The 21,395-nt window shown below is 41.5% G+C and overlaps 1 protein-coding gene across 1 annotated transcript; it reads right to left on the minus strand.

The window, feature by feature from the left end:
- Positions 1-2,464: 2,464 nt before the first annotated feature.
- On the minus strand, positions 2,465-10,295 carry impa2 (inositol monophosphatase 2). Its single transcript, XM_064941508.1, has 8 exons — positions 9,593-10,295; positions 8,210-8,343; positions 7,328-7,432; positions 5,652-5,697; positions 5,460-5,568; positions 4,921-5,029; positions 4,292-4,443; positions 2,465-3,392 (listed from the first exon to the last, which is right to left on the minus strand). The coding sequence occupies exons 1-8, from the start codon at positions 9,668-9,670 to the stop codon at positions 3,262-3,264; spliced, it is 864 nt and encodes a 287-aa protein (XP_064797580.1). The 5' UTR covers positions 9,671-10,295; the 3' UTR covers positions 2,465-3,261.
- Between the last annotated feature and the right edge of the window lie 11,100 nt (positions 10,296-21,395).

Consider the following 21,395-nt stretch of genomic DNA (forward strand, 5'->3'; position numbering starts at 1 on the left):
GAGAAATGTTTGGCCATAATGACCATCGTTACGTTTGGAGGAAAAAGGGGGAGGCTTGCAAGCCGAAGAATACTATCCCAACCGTGAAGCACAGGGGTTGCAGCATTATGTTGTGGGGGTGCTTTGCTGCAGGAGGGACTGGTACACATAACAAAATAGAATGCATCATGAGGGAGGATAATTATGTGGATATATTGAAGCAACATCTCAAGACATCAGTCAGGAAGTTAATGCTTGGACACAAATAGATCTTCCAAATGGACAATGACCCCAAGCATACTTCCAAAGATGTGTCAAAATGGCTTAAGGACAACAACGTCAAGGTATTGGAGTGGCCATCACAAAGCCCTGACCTCAAACCTATAGAAAATGTGTGGGCAGAACAGAAAAAGCGTGTGCGAGCAAGGAGGCCTATAGACCTGACTCAGTTACACCAGCTCTGCCAGGAGGAATGGGCCAAAATTCACCCAACTTACTGTGGGAAGCTTGTGGAAGACTACCCAAAACATTTGACCCAAGTTAAATAATTTAAAGGCAATGCTACTAAATACTAATTGAGTGTATGTAAACTTCTGACCCACTGGGAATGTGATGAAAGAAATAAAAGCTGAAAGAAATCATTCTCTCTACTATTATTCTGACATTTCACATTCTTAAAAGAAAGTGCTGATCCTAACTGACCTAAGACAGGGAATTATTACTCGGATTAAATTGTAAGAAACTGAGTTTAAATGTATTTGGCTAAGGTGTATGTAAACTTCCAACTTCAACTGCATGTTAGCTGACATTGGCTAATTGATTGACTGTCAGTGACTGACAGAAGAGAAAAACTACTGATGCACTAACTTACACCTTGTATAAGTGACCTACTCTCAACAGTAAAATGAGACCCCGACTGAGTTCCTGATGTTCGCTTACGCCTTGGGCCGGCCCTGTGCGAGGAGCCATGTGAGTGTGAAGTGAATTAGATACGGCCATCATCACAAGGATAAGGCATCACACACCAATCCAGTGAAAACAGAACCAAAGATCTGCCTACTGTTGAACCAAAGAGCTGCCTACTGTTGAACCAAAGAGCTGCCTACTGTAGAACCAAAGAGCTGCCTACTGTAGAACCAAAGAGCTGCCTACTGTAGAACCAAAGAGCTGCCTACTGTAGAACTAAAGAGCTGCCTACTGTAGAACCAAAGAGCTGCCTACTGTAGAACCAAAGAGCTGCCTACTGTAGAACCAAAGAGCTGCCTACTGTAGAACTAAAGAACTGCCTACTGTTGAACCAAAGAGCTGCCTACTGTAGAACCAAAGAGCTGCCTACTGTAGAACTAAAGAGCTGCCTACTGTAGAACCAGAGCTGCCTACTAAAGAACTGCCTACTGTAGAACTAAAGAGCTGCCTACTGTAGAACCAAAGAGCTGCCTACTGTAGAACCAAAGAGCTGCCTACTGTAGAACTAAAGAGCTGCCTACTGTAGAACCAAATAGCTGCCTACTGTAGAACTAAAGATCTGCCTACTGTTGAACCTGCCTACTGTAGAACCAAAGAGCTGCCTACTGTAGAACCAAAGAGCTGCCTACTGTAGAACTAAAGAGCTGCCTACTGTAGAACCAAATAGCTGCCTACTGTAGAACTAAAGATCTGCCTACTGTTGAACCAAAGAGCTGCCTACTGTAGAACCAAAGAGCTGCCTACTGTAGAACTAAAGAGCTGCCTACTGTAGAACTAAATAGCTGCCTACTGTAGAACCAAAGAACTGCCTACTGTAGAACTAAAGAGCTGCCTACTGTAGAACTAAAGAGCTGCCTACTGTAGAACCAAAGAGCTGCCTACTGTAGAACCAAAGAGCTGCCTACTGTACTGTAGAACTAAAGAGCTGCCTACTGTAGAACCAAAGAGCTGCCTACTGTAGAACTAAAGAGCTGCCTACTGTAGAACCAAAGAGCTGCCTACTGTAGAACCAAAGAGCTGCCCACTGTAGAACCAAAGAGCTGCCTACTGTAGAACCAAAGAGCTGCCTACTGTAGAACCAAAGAGCTGCCTACTGTAGAACTAAAGAGCTGCCTACTGTAGAACCAAAGAGCTGCCTACTGTAGAACCAAAGAGCTGCCTACTGTAGAACCAAAGAGCTGCCTACTGTAGAACTAATGAGCTGCCTACTGTAGAACCAAAGAGCTGCCTACTGTAGAACCAAAGAGCTGCCTACTGTAGAACCAAAGGACACGTATGTGGATCCATATTTGTACAGACACACAGTACCAAGAAAAACATGTTTCCCAGTGATAACTACCGTACATCACAGTGCTATTCTATCAAAGAAAAACATGTGTCAAACAAATGAAAGGAACCACAAAATGCCTTAGACAATGTGTAAAATGAATATCCTTTCTTGTGAAATGCTTGTGGAAAAAAACACTATGAAAAAGGTGCTGTCGAACAGCACAGTCAATGAGAAACAGGTGAATACAACTTGCAAAAAACAGAACATAAATACTTTAATTGTTTATTTATTCATTTAAGATTACATATTGAATAAGTAAAGGTGCTGAAAATAACAGTGATTTTAGTGGCAGTGATTTAGGTCTTAAAAACATGAACAACCATCACTACAAGCCAAATCTCTAGCTCCCATACAAACCTGCTCCATCTACAGTATTTTCATTGCGTCATTGAAAACACTTCTACATTTTCCACCATTTTCCTATTTTCCTGTCTGTATGAGGATCCATATTTAGAAAAAGTTGTTTAAAAAAAGAAGGTTAAACATGGTTAACTTCAGTCAGTGTATAAACCGCAAGAAATTAGCGATAAATCATACAAAACCGTTTCATTGAGTTTCAGTAGTTAACGCAATGTAACAGTGTGTTTCATAATTAAAGGGACATTTGACTCACAAATAAATTAATACCTAGAACTTTACTGTAGATATATGCGTTGGATGAGGTCCAATTTGGAATATGATTGATCTACTCCTTTAATTTCCTATAATACATTTCTATCATGGCCTGGTACCACGTATGGCAAAGACTGTCAAACAATCTAGGTAATAACTACTGTAAATGTAGTCAAAAATGTATAACTTTCCTGTGTGTATATTATTACATATACACACATGTTAAACTGTAACAAGAGTTTGCATATTGAAGGAGGAAAATGGTGTTTCTTGCAGAGTACACCGCAGACTGTGAAAAGGACAGTGTGCTGCAGGATTTCATGATTTGAGGTAAAAGGCGGAGGAGAATCCACTGGAGAGATGGAGGTTGACTTTCACTTTTGCACACCGGGGTCACTGTCGTCCCGCTCGTAGCTGATTGGCTGCAATTGCTGGACGATGTAATTGGCCATCTCGTGGGTTCCCGCAGCGACCACTCTTCGGGACATGAGGTCAAGTGGACCCCCTGGAAAAAAAAAAAAATACATGTTATGTAACAAACACACTCATATAACCACATATTAAAAGAAACTATAAAAAATAAAACTATAGATAAATACATTAATCAGTCCTAACCGTCAGCACCAAAAGCCTCCCCACTAATAAATAAAAAATTAACTATTTCAATCACATTTCTATTCAGGCACCATAGCGACCCACTACTTGACTGTTGGAACTGGTTGAAAGGTTGAATGGAGTCTCTTCCAACATTACAGGGAAGGAACTGATAGCTTGGCTTCGCCTGGCCTCAGAGGGCTCTTGTTCTCTCTGGGCTACCAGAAACTGAACTGCAGCACACCCAGCAGCTGACCACATGATCCTGACCTCACGCCCAGACCAGTCCCTCATACTCTCAACAGTGGTCCTTTTGTGCAACACCCCGGAACTGGGGAAGAAGAGATGAACGAGGCGGGCAGTCAGTCACTTCTTCAGCCGGATATCAAGCTCATCCTCACAAAGGCTTCGGAAGTCCATTCACTCATACAGTATCACTCAGGGGATAGCAGCCATCATGTCAAATACAATACATTTTGGATTCTCTTTTTAAAAGTCAGTGTGTCCATCACAATAATGACAGCCTATAAGAACTGCTTTAATCATACTCTAGGGACTTTTCCATAATAACAGCATGCATTGTGGGGCCTCAATAGTTATTTTCTCAAGTGAAAGCTCAAGTTAATATATCCATCTCATCTCTGCCTCCTCCAGGAGAACCGTACAGCTGAGAGCTAAGTTTGAGACCAGATAACAGAGGACAGTCAGGACAAATTATTTAAACAAACATTGACTGCTTGTGAAACCGGTCCCTATCACCTATCGACCATCATTGACTAGCAGTAACATATTGTATTCTAGAACCCCCACCTGAGGTGTCTATGACGATCCCCCCGGCCTCTCGGATGATGACAGCTGCGGCGGCGATGTCCCAACAGTGCAGGCCGTACTGATAGTAGGCCTCAGCCGCCCCTGTGGCTATCAGACACAGGGCCAGGGTGGAGCTGCCGATGATCCTCACCCTGGAACACAAGAAGTAGCCTAGGGCTGTGTGTATCAAGCGTCTCAGAATAAGAGTGCTGATCTAGGGTCAGATCCCACCTGTCCATGTAATCTTGTTCATTGTTATCTAAAAGGCAAAACTGATCCTAAACCAGCACTCCTCCTCTGAGACATTTTAAATGTACGGCCCCTGGTCCCAGATCTGTTTGTGACAATGGCCATAGGAGTTGGCGAGAAAGATCAGACAGATCTGGTACCAGGCTATTCAAGGAAAGTCTAGGGCCAAAATACATCACTGTATTGAGATTTGGAGCGCGCCACATATACCGTGATGTGAGGCCCATTTGACCAGGCTCATGTTCATTAGGGAACACAACGGAAAATGAGTGTCAAGGTAATCCCTCCCTGTTTCAGTCTGTTTTCTTCCGTTTGGTGCCTAATGAAGATGACCCAGAATGACCACTGAAAGTATTGGAGAACAAACGGTCAGTTCTTACCCATGAGTTGGAGCACTCAGTAACTTCATGATGTTCCCTGAGAAAATGTTCAGTGTTGCTGGGTCCCGCTTGGCTCCGATCTCAGTCAAAATGAGCGCCTTGGAGACATCTAACAGTCGTTGGGAATAGAAAAACAGCTCTAGATTAGGATAATGGATACAGTACAGGTGTGGGAACCTAACTTGATCACTCTTTTGCTGCTGAGAATTTTCCTGCACCGCAGGAGACAGATCTTTGTGATTTACATACATTTACTGAAAAACCACAGTTATATTAACAGTATTGCACATTTCATGTAGTCTAATTTTGGCGAAATAAATACCCTAACCACAAATGTTTGAGTCCTATTACTGCAGGATTCTTTTGCTGTGACAATACAGGTCAAATGAAGATTCTATATCTGTACATTTTGGTAAACCAATATAGTTTTTTAACATAAATTAATCAACCAAGCTTTTGATAATTCTACATTGTACAATGTTTTTAGTTGCTTGCTTTGGTAGTTTAACACATTACAATCCAAGGAGAAGTTGACTTACCTTTTTCCTTTGATACTTGGATCCTTACACCATTGCAAAATGCCCCATGGCCTTTTCTAGCTGTGTATAATGTTCCATCGAAGCAATGGTAGATCACTCCAAACTCAAGCTACATTTGAAAACAAATTAATAATAATAATGAGAATATTTTCAACTTGATAACTTCTGTTTACCCACATTTCTCATGCTTACCTCTTTCTTGACAGCGAAACCAATGCTAACTGCAACCATGGGGAAGCTGAGAAAATCAAATCAAATTTTATTTGTCACATACACATGGTTAGCAGATGTTAATGCGAGTGTAGCGAAATGCTTGTGCTTCTAGTTCCGACAATGCAGTAATAACCAACAAGTAATCTAACTAACAATTCCAAAACTACTGTCTTATACACACAAGTGTAAGGGGATAAAGAGTATGTACATAAAGATATATGAATGAGTGATGGTACAGAGCGGCATAGGCAAGATACAGTAGATGGTATCGAGTACAGTATATACATATGAGATGAGTATGTAAACAAAGTGGCATAGTTAAAGTGGCTAGTGATACATGTATTACATAAAGATGCAGTAGATGATATAGAGTACAGTATATGAGATGAATAATGTAGGGTATGTAAACACTATATTAGGTAGCATTGTGTAAAGTGGCTAGTGATATATTTTACATCATTTCCCATCAATTGCCATTATTAAAGTGGCTGGAGTTGAGTCAGTGTGTTGGCAGCAGCCACTCAATGTTAGTGGTTGCTGTTTAACAGTCTGATGGCCTTGAGATAGAAGCTGTTTTTCAGTCTCTCGGTCCCAGCTTTGATGCACCTGTACTGACCTCGCCTTCTGGATGATAGCGGGGTGAACAGGCAGTGGCTCGGGTGGTTCTTGTCCTTGATGATCTTTATGGCCTTCCTGTAACATCGGGTGGTGTAGGAGTCCTGGAGGGCAGGTAGTTTGCCCCCGGTGATGCGTTGTGCAGACCTCACTACCCTCTGGAGAGCCTTACGGTTGTGGGTGGAGCAGTTGCCGTACCAGGCGGTGATACAGCCCGCCAGGATGCTCTCGATTGTGCATCTGTAGAAGTTTGTGAGTGCTTTTGGTGACAAGCCGAATTTCTTCAGCCTCCTGAGGTTGAAGAGGCGCTGCTGCGCCTTCTTCACGATGCTGTCTGTGTGGGTGGACCAATTCAGTTTGTCTATGATGTGTATGCCGAGGAACTTAAAACTTACTACCCTCTCCACTACTGTTCCATCGATGTGGATAGGGGGGTGTTCCCTCTGCTGTTTCCTGAAGTCCACAATCATCTCCTTAGTTTTGTTGACGTTGAGTGTGAGGTTATTTTCCTGACACCACACTCCGAGGGCCCTCACCTCCTCCCTGTAGGCCGTCTCGTCGTTGTTGGTAATCAAGCCTACCACTGTTGTGTCGTCCGCAAACTTGATGATTGAGTTGGAGGCGTGCGTGGCCACACAGTTGTGAGTGAACAGGGAGTACAGGAGAGGGCTCAGAACGCACCCTTGTGGGGCCCCAGTGTTGAGGATCAGCGGGGTGGAGATGTGGTTGCCTACCCTCACCACCTGGGGGCGGCCTGTCAGGAAGTCCAGTACCCAGTTGCACAGGGTGGGGTCGAGACCCAGGGTCTCGAGCTTGATGACTAGCTTGGAGGGTACTATGGTGTTAAATGCCGAGCTGTAGTCGATGAAGTACATCATCAGTAAATCATCTGTGGTGATAGTATTCTATCGACGACTGAGCATTCATCTTTAATTTTTATTAACAGCTATGTTCTCCTGACTTCAACATGTATAGTTCCAAATCTCTAATCTGAGGAAATGGCTGTTGTATATACATTTCTGAAGGAATCTGTATTGTACCTGTGAACAAAGTTGCAGGTCCCATCGATAGGGTCTATGATCCAGGAAGGGTCGTCTGTGAGGATGCATTTCTCCCCAGCTGCAGACGATTCCTCTCCAATGAACCTGTCAGGTCACAATTTACAGTGACCTTGATTCACGTAACAATAACGTATTTGCATACCCCATGGCTGTAGGGAAGCACCATTCACTACCACTCAGAAGTGTCAAAATGAGATGCCTAAATTCACTGGTGTGTTAAAATTCTTCAATTCACAAAGCAAAGTTAGCTATTAGCTCACTAACCCTTACAAGGAGATTATTTTTGATGATTCAGTTTACAACTACTCGCTTGTGAAGAGAGAGGCCAACGCTTACTATTTTTGACTCATTCCATTTAATTGCCTAGACAATTCCCCTCAACCCTATTTCTTTAGAATCCACAGATCTGAATGGACTGTAAAGGACGTTGTCAATATAGGGATGGCTACATGGCTGTGGCTCCACCTAGCCCTCCAATACAGCTAACACGTATTCAGTTAACACAAGAGATCTTTCAGATCTGGAAACGCAAAGGGACAAGGTTAAGGGGCTAGCTAAGGGCCAAAATGGAACCACCCCTGTATTGGGAAGATACCATTGGCATACATGTTTGAGTAGACAATTGGAATTCTTATTTACAATGACGGGCTACACCAGCCAAACCCAGACACCCTGGTTCGAATCCAGGCTGTATCACAACCGGCCGTGATTGGGTGTCCCATATGGCGGTGCACAATTGGCCCAGCGTCGTCTGGGTTTGGTCCGGTGTAGCCCGTCATTGTAAATAAGAATTTGTTCTTAACGGACTTGCCTGGTTAAATAAAGGTTCAATATTTTGGGGGGGAAGATACCATTGCATACCTGTGTGAGGGGAACTTGTCCCTGAGGGTGGAGATGATGAGCTCTTCCACCTGCTGGTCTGCCTCCGTCACCAGGTCAGTTGGAGTGCTCTTCGTGCTCACACTCTTCTCATGTTTCACTGCCTCCTGTACTACCTGGAGGGAGAGGGAACAAGTAACATATAACACACACCACCAACATTCAAGACTGGGAATCAGGACATGGGCTTTCCAAGCAATTTTTGAGGGTAAACCCGGTTTATACACTATCAATATATTAATGAATAGGCCTATTTTGAAGATTCTAATCTATGCAACAAGCTTTACTGGTCCCACGTTTTTAAATAGGTATCATATACGTAACAATGTGTACCTACACTGAATTACATGCGAGAGCATTTCACTAGACTCGCATTAACATCTGCTAACCATGTGTATGTGACAAATAAAATTTGATTATCTGTACCTATAACTGCAGTACCACAAAAACGTGGTCTTAGAGTCACTTCACATAAAGCGAGCCAGGTTATCTTGTCCACTGTTACAATGTCTGCTTTGGTCTGCCTGATTAAACAGGATAGGAAGATCGGAGTGGCAAGTTCTGCCAACCTCAATGTGTCAACACGGTGAGGCATAGCAGGTCATGAACATGCGCTGTGTCTAAAGTATAGCCCAAACGAAAGTCAATTGAATAATACCGCCATCTGCCGGCCAATTGGGCTATCTAAAGTAAAGTGCAATGGGTAAACTTACAAGTATGCATCAGTGTGCTATTCTAAATAGTCTGCACTGTATTGAAATGATTAAACACTTGTTGAAATACAGTGTTACCATGTAGCTTAAAATGTTGAAATACAGTGTTACCATATATATTTAAGCTACATGGTAACACTGTATTTCAACAAGTGTTTAATCATTTCAATACAGTGCAGACTATTTATAATAGCACACTGATGCATACTTGTAAGTTTACCCATTGCACTTTACTTTAGATAGCCCAATTGGCCGGCAGATGGCGGTATTATTCAATTGACTTTTATATATTTAACCTACATGGTAACACTGTATTTCAACAAGAGTTTAATCATTTCAATACAGTGCAGACTATTATAGCACACTGATGCATACTTAGGTCTGTGGGGCAAAATAACCCCTGCAGGTCCTCAATACAAAATAAAATAAGAATATGTTCTTAACTGACCTGCCTAGTTAAATAAAGGTAAAAAACAAAACAAAAACATTGTAGCCTTCTAAATGTAGCCAGGTTAAAAACATTTTAACCAGGTTCGAAACCTTGTAGCCAGGTTTGCAAAAATATAAAATGTCGTTTACCTACATTAAAAAAACGTTACAAAGAGCAACAGAGACATCATGGAATTGATGGATTACGGCGCCCTTGATTTACCTTGCCAGCTCTACATGCAACTTCTACAGCAACATCCATGCACTCCCGCCAGCACTTGTCGCTTTCCGAGGTTGCCATTTTATAATGAGGAACAGATGCTATTGTTTTGCCGTTTACATCACCTTATTCTAGACATCCAAGAGTCAGCAAATTATAACCTATTATGTGGCTTGCGTGCGGTGTAGGCTACGGTCTCTGGTATGGTCCCGTAATGGCCGTTGTCCTCTGTCGACTTACTCGGTGCTGCAGACGGGTGCTCTCGCCTCCTCTGTCCTGTTATTGAGTGGATTTGTGCGGCCTAGATCTCCGACATTCGATACAACAACATTTGTAAATAATGTACGATTCTACATCGGATGCGAAGGGCCTTGATAGACGCAAAAACAAGTCTCTAAAATAGTCCCGTCAACGCCGATGAGACATGACCAGTCTGTTCGGAACTAAATAAAAACAACTCCATGTTATTGACAGCCATTGTCAACCTGTAGACTATAAATAAATCCAAGAAATAACATTTGGCGAGGAAAACTCTTGATTAAACAATATTGTATTTAACTCAAGTTAGCTCGGCACGTAGAATGAAATATATTGCAGGTAACAACGATGTATCCAGAAGATGATGCCAGACGCATTTTCTCCAGTAATAACAAAAGAGATGCCGCAGTGAGAAAGGTAAGCGGAACTACCACTGCACCACGTGATCATGCCTAGCATGCTGTTGCCGCGGTCAACAATGGTTGTCACTTGCAACACCCTTTTGCTAGAGGGATAGCCTACAATTGTATCCACGACCAAGAATGTCTCCTAGCCTGGTAGACTGCATTACATTTGTGCTTGAAGATCAAAGTGAGGTCTCTCAATGCATCGAAAATATTTAGTATATGTACAGTGCATTCCAAAGTATTCAGACCCCTTGACTTTTGTTACATTACAGCCTTATTTTAACATTTATCAATCTACACACAATACCCCATAATGACAAAGCAAAAACAGATTTTTACAGAAATATACCATTTACATAAGTATACAGACCCTTTACTCAGTACTTTGTTGAAGCACCTTACCAGTACAGCCTCAAGTCTTCTTGGGTATGATGCTACAAGCTTGGCACACCTGTATTTGGGGAGTTTTTCCCATTATTCTCTGCTGATCCTCTCAAGCCTCTCAGGTTGGATGGGGAGCATTGCTGCACAGCTATTCTCAGGTCTTTCCAGAAATGTTAGATCAAGTTCAAGTCCGGGCTCTGGCTGGGTCACTCATTCAGAGACTTGTCCCGAAGCCACACCTGCGTTGTCTTGGCTGGGTGCTTAGAGTCGGTGTCCTGTTGGAATGTGAACCTTCACCCCAGTCTGAGGTCCTGAGTGCTCTGGAGCAGGTTTTCATCAAGGATCTCGCTGTATTTTGCTCCGTTCATCTTTCCCTCGATCCTGATTTGTATCCCAGTCCCTGCCACTGAAAAACATCTCCACAGCATGATTCTGCCACCAACATGCCCCATATAGACAAAGCAAAAACAGGTTATTTTTTAAATGTTTGCAAATTTATTACAAATAAAAACCAGAATTATCTTATTTAATAAGTATGCAGACCCTTTGCTATGAGACTTGAAATTATGCTCAGATGCATCCTGTTCCCATTGATCATCCTTTAGATGTTTCCACAACTTGATTGGAGTCCACCAGTGGTAAATTCAATTGAATGGACAAAATTTGGAATACTTATTAAATAAGTTTTTTTATTTGTAATATATTTTCAAACAAAAATAATATGCTTTCGCTTTGTCTATATGGGATATTGTGTGTAGATTGATGAGAAAAACAATGTATTTAATACATTTTAGAATAAGGCAACAATGTGGAGAAGTCAAAGGGTCTGAATACTTTCCGAATGCACTGTAAATATGAAAAATAAAATGTTTTTCTTGCATGAATGATTGTAGAGGAGGTCTTCATTGATCACACCTTTGATTGGATAGATATTATGGAAATGATAGATTTTCTGTCAATTTTGTTGGGTAATGTAAGTGTATTGTTTAATGTGAAAACTGTAATCTACTGTCATTTACAGTACTGTAGCATATTACTTTCGGCACTTCTATGGGTGATTTTAAATGCGTATCTTGCATTGTTTGCCTTTGGATTAACTGGTAGATAAAACAACTAAATTGAAAAGATAGCATTATGTTGTGTTTAAACCAATATTAAACCAATGTCATTACATTTCACAATAAACTTAGATTTTGAATCAATGGTTATGTGGCAAAATATGTTGTCACGTTCTGACCTTTATTTCCTTTGTTTTGTCATTATTTAGTATGGTCAGGGCGTGAGTTGGGGTGGGCAGTCTATGTTTGTTTTTCTATGATTTGGGTATTTCTATGTTTCGGCCTAGTATGGTTCTCAATCAGAGGCAGGTGTCATTAGTTGTCTCTGATTGAGAATCATACTTAGGTAGCCTGGGTTTCACTGTGTGTTGGTGGGTGATTGTTCCTGTCTCTGTTTTCACCAGATAGGCTGTTTAGGTTTTCTCACGTTTATTGTTTTTGTTAGTTTATTCATGTATAGTGTCTTTATTAAAGTACCATGAATAACCACCACGCTGCGTTTTGGTCCGCCTCTCCTTCAACTAAAGAAAACCGTTACATATGTTGACAATCCAAATGAATGCACAATGACAGGTTTTGAATAAAAAACTGGCTGCGTTACAATTGTGACCAGTTTGCAGTTTTATATAATTTCTTTAACCTTTATTTAACTAGGCAAGTCAGTTAAGAACAAATTCTTATTTACAATGACGGCCTACCGTGAGTTAACTACCTTGTTCAGGGGCAGAACAACAGAACGACAGATTTGTTTTTACCGTGTCAGCTTGGGGATTCAATCCAACAACCTCTTGATTGCTGGCCCAATGCTCTAACCACTAGGCTACCTGCCACCCCCAAAAGAGAATTAAGAGTTGTGAAAATGTGCAACATACTTGTAAAAATAGTATCAAAGCGATTTAAAAAAAAAATAATATTCCTAATAGGAAGAAAAGAAAATCAGCCAAACTGCTGATGAATGAAATGCTACTCAAATAGGGTCTGACAATTCCTTGAGAAGGATCTTGTCAGGGTGAGCACGCTTGTAAACTATTCTCTCCATAATCCCAATGCAATTCCCAGAGAAGGATCTTGTCAGGGTGAGCACGCTTGTAAACTATTCTCTCCATAATCCCAATGCAATTCCCAGAGAAGGATCTTGTCAGGGTGAGCACGCTTGTAAACTATTCTCTCCATAATCCCAATGCAATTCCCAGAGAAGGATCTTGTCAGGGTGAGCACGCTTGTAAACTATTCTCTCCATAGTCCCAATGCATTGCTGGATAGTGTTGAAGATTTAAGAAAGGACGATTAAAGAGATGGATTTAGAGCAATTTTATTAATTTACTTACAGATCTATGGGTAATATAGGCAAATATATGATAGATATTCCCCAAGGGTTAGAATTAGGTGGAAACACATGCAGAAATGCATTCTACAAGATATTTTGAAAGCAGTGGCTATAGTGGGGTGCCTCAATAGACTAATCCTCCCATTGTGCACCCAGTACATGGTGGGTTAACTGGCTTGACTGGATCTGAAACAATACAGATAGGTTTCTGTCGGAGATTACATAATAGGACTCATGAAACAGCATACCACTCTTCATCCCACTGCTGGCTTGCAGGATGGGAGGCCAGATGCTGCTGGAAGTGGTGTTGGAGGGCCAGTAGGAGGCACTCTTTACTCTGGTCTAAAAAAAATGAACTGTGCAGTGTGCCCTGTAGAGTGCCCTCTTTTAGATGGGACCTTAAACGAGTGTCCTTACTCAGTGGTCACTAAAGATCCCATGGCACTTATCGTAAGAGTAGTGGTGTTAACCGTAGTGTCCTGGCTAAATTTCCAATTTGGTCCTCATACCATCATGGTCACTTAATCATGCCCAGATTCCAATTGTCTCATTCATCCCCCTCCTCTCCTCTGTTTATTTTATTTAATTTAACCTTTATTTAACGAGGAAAGTCCGTTTAGAACATATTCTTATTTCCAAGGACGGCCTACCAAAAGGCAAAAGGCCTTCTGCCGGGATTAAAAATAAAAGTATAGAACAAAACACACATCACGACAAGAGAGACACCACTACGCTACATAAAGAGAGACCTAAGACAACAACATAGCATGTTAGCAACACATAACATGGAAGCAACACCACATGACATAGCATGGAAGCAACACCACATGACAACAACATGGTAGCAGTACAAAACATGGTACAAACATTGTTGGACACAGACAGCAGCACAAAGGCAAGAAGGTAGAGACAACAATACATTATGCGAAGAAGTCACAACTGTCAGTAAGAGTGTCCATGATTGAGTTTTTGAATGAAGAGATGGAAATAAAATGAACTATTCCCCAGGTCGTTGTTGTAAATGAGAATGTGGTGTTCTCAGTCAACTTACCTGGTAAAATAATGGTTAAATATGAAAAATTAAGTATAAAACAGTCTTTTTAATTTCCAAATGAAATTACATGAAATCACATAAAAATAATAGGCCTATTAATATCTCACATCTTGGATTTCCAAAACCTTAAAGAGAATTCTTGCTAATCATGTCACTATGTGTGTCCGAAGTGTATAAGGTCGTTTTTGTCTTTCAAGGATTAGTGTACTATCTAGTATGCATTGAAATACAATGTCATTTGCACTTCAGTGAAATAAGAGATAGAAAGACTCCAGTGGTGGCTGAAACAAGACAGGTCACTTTGGGTCTTCAGGTCACTTTGGGTCTTCAGGTCACTTTGGGTCTTCAGGTCACTTTGGGTCTTCAGGTCACTCTGGGTCTTCAGGTCACTCTGGGTCTTCAGGTCACTTTGGGTCTTCAGGTCACTTTGGGTCTTCAGGTCACTTTGGGTCTTCAGGTCACTCTGGGTCTTCAGGTCACTTTGGGTCTTCAGGTCACTTTGGGTCTTCAGGTCACTTTGGGTCTCTTTCAGTAAGCTATATATATCATCAGGAGGATAGATGATAGAATGGTTGAAAAATACAAATCTTATCATGTTGAAATTAAAACGATGTAGCTTGTCACAAATCAAGGGAAATGCACGTAACAAAGTAACGTACCAGTCAGGCGTGCACCATTGGGAATCAGATCGCTCTCTGAGGAATGTTGCTCGTCCTGCCTTTTTTAGAAGTCAAAACAGCTCTCTCTCTCCCTCTCTCTCTCTCTCACACACACGCACGCACGCACGCACGCACACACACACACACACACACACACACACACACACACACACACACACACACACACACACACACACACACACACAGGCTACACAGTCTTTGTTGTTGACCAGGCTAAACAGTCTATCTCACTCATGCTTTGAATACTTTGTAGCGACATTAAGCACGCAACAACAACAATTGTTGTTGCGACTAGGGTGCGCACATCGCACGCGAGTCGAATTTGGGAGATTGCTGTCGCATGACAATCCTAAACGGACCAAAAAAACTATTAACACCGACAAATATGCGTATTTCTTTGCCAGGGATACGGTTATCTAAGGCACGTTTTTCCATGATTTAGCAGGGTTTAGTTCGCCTCGTCCCGGTGTGGAACAGATTCACATTTCGTTCTCAGACATGCACGGACTGAGTGGCAAATGTAAATGGAGCGTACTTTTCACTCTGTTCTTATCTGTCATTTGCGTGTTAATCTTCTGTGAATATTTTATATATTACCCTGCAATTTTGCATTGTTCGTGGTCGGAGTTGAATGGGAACAGCGGCAAAGGACTCCCCAACCGCCCCAGCTTCGCGCTTTGTTTCTCTCGTGTAACCCACCTGCCAAGGTAGGCTGTGCACTCCTGTTCCAATTTCATGGTTTATGCGTTTATTACTTAGTTATCATACTGATAAGTGATAAAGAAGAAAGTTTACATAACCCTCATATTATTTGTGTGTTTTACATTAATTTAGGACTGTCATTTGTTGAATGTTTTAATGGAAGTGCATTTCAAACGTTTCATTGGTCAAAGCTCTAATGTTCATCTCAGATCATGTGACAGGAAAAATAAAACTCTGAAATAATGAACAGACACAGACTGCACAAATCAAGTCCTTGAAAATAAAAAGCATAAAGCACACATTTTGTTCATAGCTGATTGAGTCTTGACTATTGGAATTTGCATATCGTGGGGAAACATAATTTTGATCCTGTGTGCACTGAACACTTTGGGTTGGATAGTGGGCATTATTAGTGTTTTTAGGACAGGAATATAATTAATTGTCTTAATATCAGATTCTATGAATTCACCATGACATCCACTTCACCAGCTAGGGCAACCAGATGCCCCGCTGTGACTCCAATGTCTCACGTTCACATGGTTCACAAAATAAGTCATAGTGGTCAGTCTCAATAGTTTTCTTCATTGAGACAGGATGCTACCAGGTCATTGATTCATGCATTATACAGCATGATAGACAAGAATACTTTAAATCGGTGGTTGTCTCTTGGTAGTACTGGGCAGTCATGGCCTAAAGATCAGCCTAGTGGTTAGAGCGTTGGACTAGTAACCGGAAGGTTGCAAGTTCAAATCCCTGAGCTGACAAGGTACAAATCTGTCGTTCTGCCCCTGAACAGGCAGTTAACCCACTGTTCCTAGGCCATCATTGAAAATAAGAATTTGTTCTTAACTGACTTGCCTGGTTAAATAAAGATAAAATATTTAAATAATAATATGATCATAACACAGTCATGACCCACATTTCTGCCAGTTGTGACAAATATTGCATTATTTTATGACACCTACATAAGTGTCAAAACCCACATGTATTAAAATTATATTTTTTTCTGCCATGAAGTTTCCTTTGTTGTTGTAATGAATTCTTTACAGTCATGTTTTAATCATATTTGAAATAACATGTAGAAAATACACTTTATGTCACAAAGCATTATGACCATCCTGTGTCACTTTACTTGGACTAAGAAAATACACTTTATGACATTGTCAAGAAGGATTATGACCTTATTAATCATATAAGCCACATTGGCCTAATACATACAGTTGAAGTCGGAAGTTTACATACACTTAGGTTGGAGTCATTAAAACATGTTTTTCAACCACTCCACAAATTTCTTGTTAACAATCTTTAGTTTTGGCAAGTCGGTTAGGACATCTACTTTGTGCATGACACAAGTAATTTTTCCAACAATTGTTTACAGACAAATTATTTCACGTATAATTCACTGTATCACAATTCCAGTGGGTTAGAAGTTTACATACACTAAGTTGACTGTGCCATTAAACAGCTTGGAAAATTCCAGAAAATGATGTCATGGCTTTAGAAGCTTCTGATAGGCTAATTGACATAATTTGAGTCAATTGGAGGTGTACCTGTGGATGTATTTCAAGGCCTACCTTCAAACTCAGTGCCTCTTTGTTTGACATGGGAAAATACAAAGAAATCAGCTGGTCTGGTCTGATGAAATCATCTGGTCTGATGAAACAAAAATAGAACTGTTTGGCAATAATGACCATTGTTATGTTTGGAGGAAAAAGGAGGAGGCCTGCAATCCAAAGAACACCATCCCAACCATGAAGCACGGGGGTGGCAGCGTTATGTTGTGGGGGTGTTTTGATGCAGAAGGGACTGGTACATGTAACAAAATAGATGGCATCATGAGGGAGGACAATTATGTGGATATATTGAAGCAGCATCTCAAGACATCAGTCAGGAAGTTAAAGCTTGGTCGCAAATGGGTCTTCCAAATGGGCAATGACCCCAAGCATACTTCCAAAGTTGTGGCAAAATGGCTTAAGGACAACAAAGTCAAGGTATTGGAGTGGCCATCACAATGCTCTGACCTCAATCCCATAGAAAATTTGTGGGCAGAACTGAAAAAGCGTGAGCGAGCAAGGAGTTCTACAAACCTGACTCAGTTACACCAGCTCTGTCAGGAGGAATGGGCCAAAATTCATCCAACTTACTGTGGAAAGCTTATGGAAGGCTACCCAAAATGTTTGACCCAAGATAAACAATTTAAATGGCAATGCTACCAAATACTAATTGAGTGTATGTAAACTTCTGACCCACTGGGACTGTGATGAAAGAAATGAAAGTTGAAATAAATCATTCTCTCTACTATTAATCTGACATTTCACATTCTTAAAATTAAGTGGTGATCCTGACTGACCTAAGACAGGGAATTTTTACTAGGATTAAATGTCAGGAATTGTGAAAAACTGAGTTTAAATGTATTTGGCTAAGGTGTATGTAAACTTCCGACTTCAACTGTACATGCCTTTATGTCAGTCATCAATCAAAAATAGGGTGTCTTGTCCTGCTTCTGAAATCTGCTCCTGCATTCATCAGCAACAGATCATTGGGTGGGTCTGATATTGATGTGTATACAATTACAATGGTCATTTTATGTGGTCAATTAAAAACATATACAGTACCAGTAAAAGGTTTGGACACACCTACTACTTCCAGGATTTTTCTTTTTTTTAAAACTATTTTCTACATTGTATAATAATAGTGAAGACATCAAAACGATGAAATAACACATATGTAATCATGTAGTAACCAAAAAAAGTGTTAAAAAATAAAACATTTTTTTTACATTTGAGATTCTTCAAAGTAGCCACCCTTTGCCTTGATGACAGCTTTGCACACTCTTGGCATTCTCTCAACCAGCTTCATGAGGTAGTCACCTGGAATGCATTTCAATTAAGCATTCTGCAGCAATACACCATCCCATCTGGTTTGCACTTAGTAGGACTATCATTTGGCGATCACATCCCCACAGCATGGTGATGGCAGTATCATGCTGTGGGGATGTTTTTCCAGCAGCAGGGACAGGGAAACTAGTCAGAAACGAGTGAAAGATTAACGGAGCAAACTACAGAGGACCTCAGACTTGGGTGAAGTTTCACCTTCCAACAGGACAACAACTCTAAGCACACAGCCAAGACAATGTAGGAGTGTCTTCTGAATGTCCTTGAGTGGCCCAGCCAGAACCCGATCGAACATCTCTGGAGAGGCCTGAAAATAGCTGTGTAGCGACGCTCCCCATCCAACCTGACAGTGCATGAGAGGATCTGCAGAAAATAACGTGAGCAATGTATTATACCCAAGAAGACCTAAGGCTGTAATCACTGCCAAATGTGCTTCAACAAAGTACTGAGTAAAGGGTCTAAACTTGATATCAGTTTTTTTATTTTTAATACATTTGCAAAAATGTCTAAAAACCTGCTTTTGCTTTGTCATTATTGGGTATTGTGTGTAGATTGATGAGGGGAAAAAAACGATTTAATACATTTTTTAATAAAGCTGTATCGTAACAAAATGCAGAAAAAGTGAAGGGGTCTGAATACTTTCTGAATGCACTGTAAAGCAAGCAGACAGGCAGAGGCATTGAGTTATTGTTCTATTGTACATTAGAATGGGCAAAACAAGTGACCTAAGTGACTTTGAGCATGGTATGATCGCCGGTGCCAGACGTGCCGGATCCAGAATCCCTCCTGGGCTTTTTACACACAACAGTGTCTAGGCTTTTTCGAGAATGAAGCTACAAAAATAAAAAATCTGGGTGGCGGCAGTCCTGTTGGCGAAAATAGTTTTTTGATGAGAGAGGTCGAACGAGAATGGCAAGAATCGTGCAAGATAACTGGCGGGCCTCAAACAGACAAATTACGGCACAGTACTACAGTAGTGTGCCTATTGGAACGCACAACTCGTCGATCCTTGTCATGGATGGGCTATTGCAGCAGAGGACCACACCGGGTTACATTCCTATCAGCTACAAGCAAAAAGTAGCTGCTCCAGCACAGGAGGATGGTGGGACCTTAATTGGGGAGGACGGGCTCGTGGTAATGGCTGTAGCGGAATAGGTGGAATGGTATCAAATGCATCAAACATGGTTTCTATGTGTTTGATGCCATTCCATTTGCTCCACTTCAGTCAATATTATGAGCTGTCCTCCCCTCAGCAACCTTCACTGGGCTCCAGTGGGTACGCGATCACCAACACTGGACAATTGAGGATTGGAAAAACATTGCCTGGTCCGACGAATCCCAGTTTCTATTGCATATTCTGATGGCAGAGTCAGGAGTCAACGGTATAGGCTGGTGGCATAATGGTGTTTTCCTGGCACACTTTAGGTCCCTTGATATCAATCGAGCAACGATTCAACGCCACAGGGTATCTGAACATTGTTGCTGACCAAACCCAAGAGTATATTTGGGATGAGAAGGAATGGGCTGTTTGCAGCATGAATGTACCGCCGTCCAATCTGCAGCAACTGTGTGATGCCATTGAGTCAATATGGACCAACATCCCTGTGGAATGTTTCCGACACCTTGTAGAATCCATGCCCCGAAGAAATCAGTCTGTTCTGGAGGCAAGGGGGGTCCAAGCCAGTACTAAATGGGTGTACATAATACAGTGGCCACAGTGTATTTGACCACATCTGTATCATTAGCATAGTTCACTCATGTAATGTTTTAAGTGTGGCTGGTAGCCTAGAGGTTAGAGCATTGGGCCATTGACTAAAAGGTTGCTGGTTCGAATACATGAGCCAACTAGGTGAAAATCTGTCGATGTGCCCTTGAGCAAGGAATTTAATCCTAATTTTCTCCAAGGGTGCGTACTTGGTCCAAACACATCAAACAGTCGTGAAGAGGGCACAACAAAACATTTTCCCCTCAGAATACTGAAAAGATTTGGCATGGTTCCCCAGATCCTCAAAAGGTTCTACAGCTGCACAATCGAGAGCATCCTGACCAGTTGCATCACCACCTGGTATGGCAACTGCTCTGCATCTGACCGTAAGGCGCTACAGAGGGTAGTGCGTATGGCCCAGTATATCACTGGGGCCAAGCTTCCTGCAATCCTAGACCTATGTAATAGGCGGTGTCAGAAGAAAGCCCATAAAATTGTCAGAGACTAGTCACCCAACTCATAGACTGTTTTCTCTGCTACCGCACGGCAAGCGGTACCAGAGCACCAAGTCTTGGACCAAAAAGTCTCCTTAACAGCTTCTACCTCCAAGCCATAAGACTGCTGAACAATTCATCAAATGGCCACCGGACTCTTACATTGCCCTCCCCCATTTGTTTTGAACACTGCTGCTACTCACTGTTTATTATCTATGCATAGTCACTTTACCCCTACCTACATGTACAAATTACCTCTAACCTGTGCCCCCGCACACTGACTCGGTACCGGTGCCCCATATTTTCTTAACTCTTCTTGAACTGCACCTTTGGTTAAAGGCTTGTAAGTAAGCATTTCACAGTAAGGTCTACACTTGTTGTATTCGGAGCATGTGACAAATAAGGTTTGATTTGACTACTATGGCCGACTCTTTGAACAACACGTTCCACTGCATCTATCTGGTGTATGTGACAATAAACATCTATCTACTGTTTGTTGACCTTTTCTGTGGGTAGCACTACCCTGTGTACCACCTGAACGATGCAGAGTGCACTGGGAAGGATGTCGCCTCTCCTGAAGAGCGCCACCAGGTGTTCCATGAGCATTATGACATGCTATACCAGGAAGCTTCTCAAAGGGTGAGTTTAAATACACAGAACTATCACTCACACATGCGATTCATCTCTATTGTCTGAAGTGGCATCTGCTTGCTTTCATAATTCATTTTTTTCCAGATCAGTGCAGATGAAGGAAAGGTCCCAACAGAGGAAGCCACTTCAGACTGAGATAAATCCTTAAGAATCATTCTGAAGGGTATCTTTCTGACTGAAAACAATAATAGG

The sequence above is a fragment of the Oncorhynchus masou genome, chromosome 28, assembly GCF_036934945.1.
Source record: "Oncorhynchus masou masou isolate Uvic2021 chromosome 28, UVic_Omas_1.1, whole genome shotgun sequence".
NCBI lineage: Eukaryota > Metazoa > Chordata > Actinopteri > Salmoniformes > Salmonidae > Oncorhynchus > Oncorhynchus masou.

Coding starts and splice junctions, on each gene's coding strand:
- impa2 (XM_064941508.1), bottom strand. CDS start 9,670: ATGGCAACCTCGGAAAGCGACAAGTGCTGGCGGGAGTGCATGGATGTT. Junction 5,569..5,651: donor GTTTCGCTGTCAAGAAAGAG/GTAAGCATGAGA, acceptor TTTCAAATGTAG/CTTGAGTTTGGAGTGATCTA. Junction 5,030..5,459: donor CCAAGTATCAAAGGAAAAAG/GTAAGTCAACTT, acceptor AACGACTGTTAG/ATGTCTCCAAGGCGCTCATT.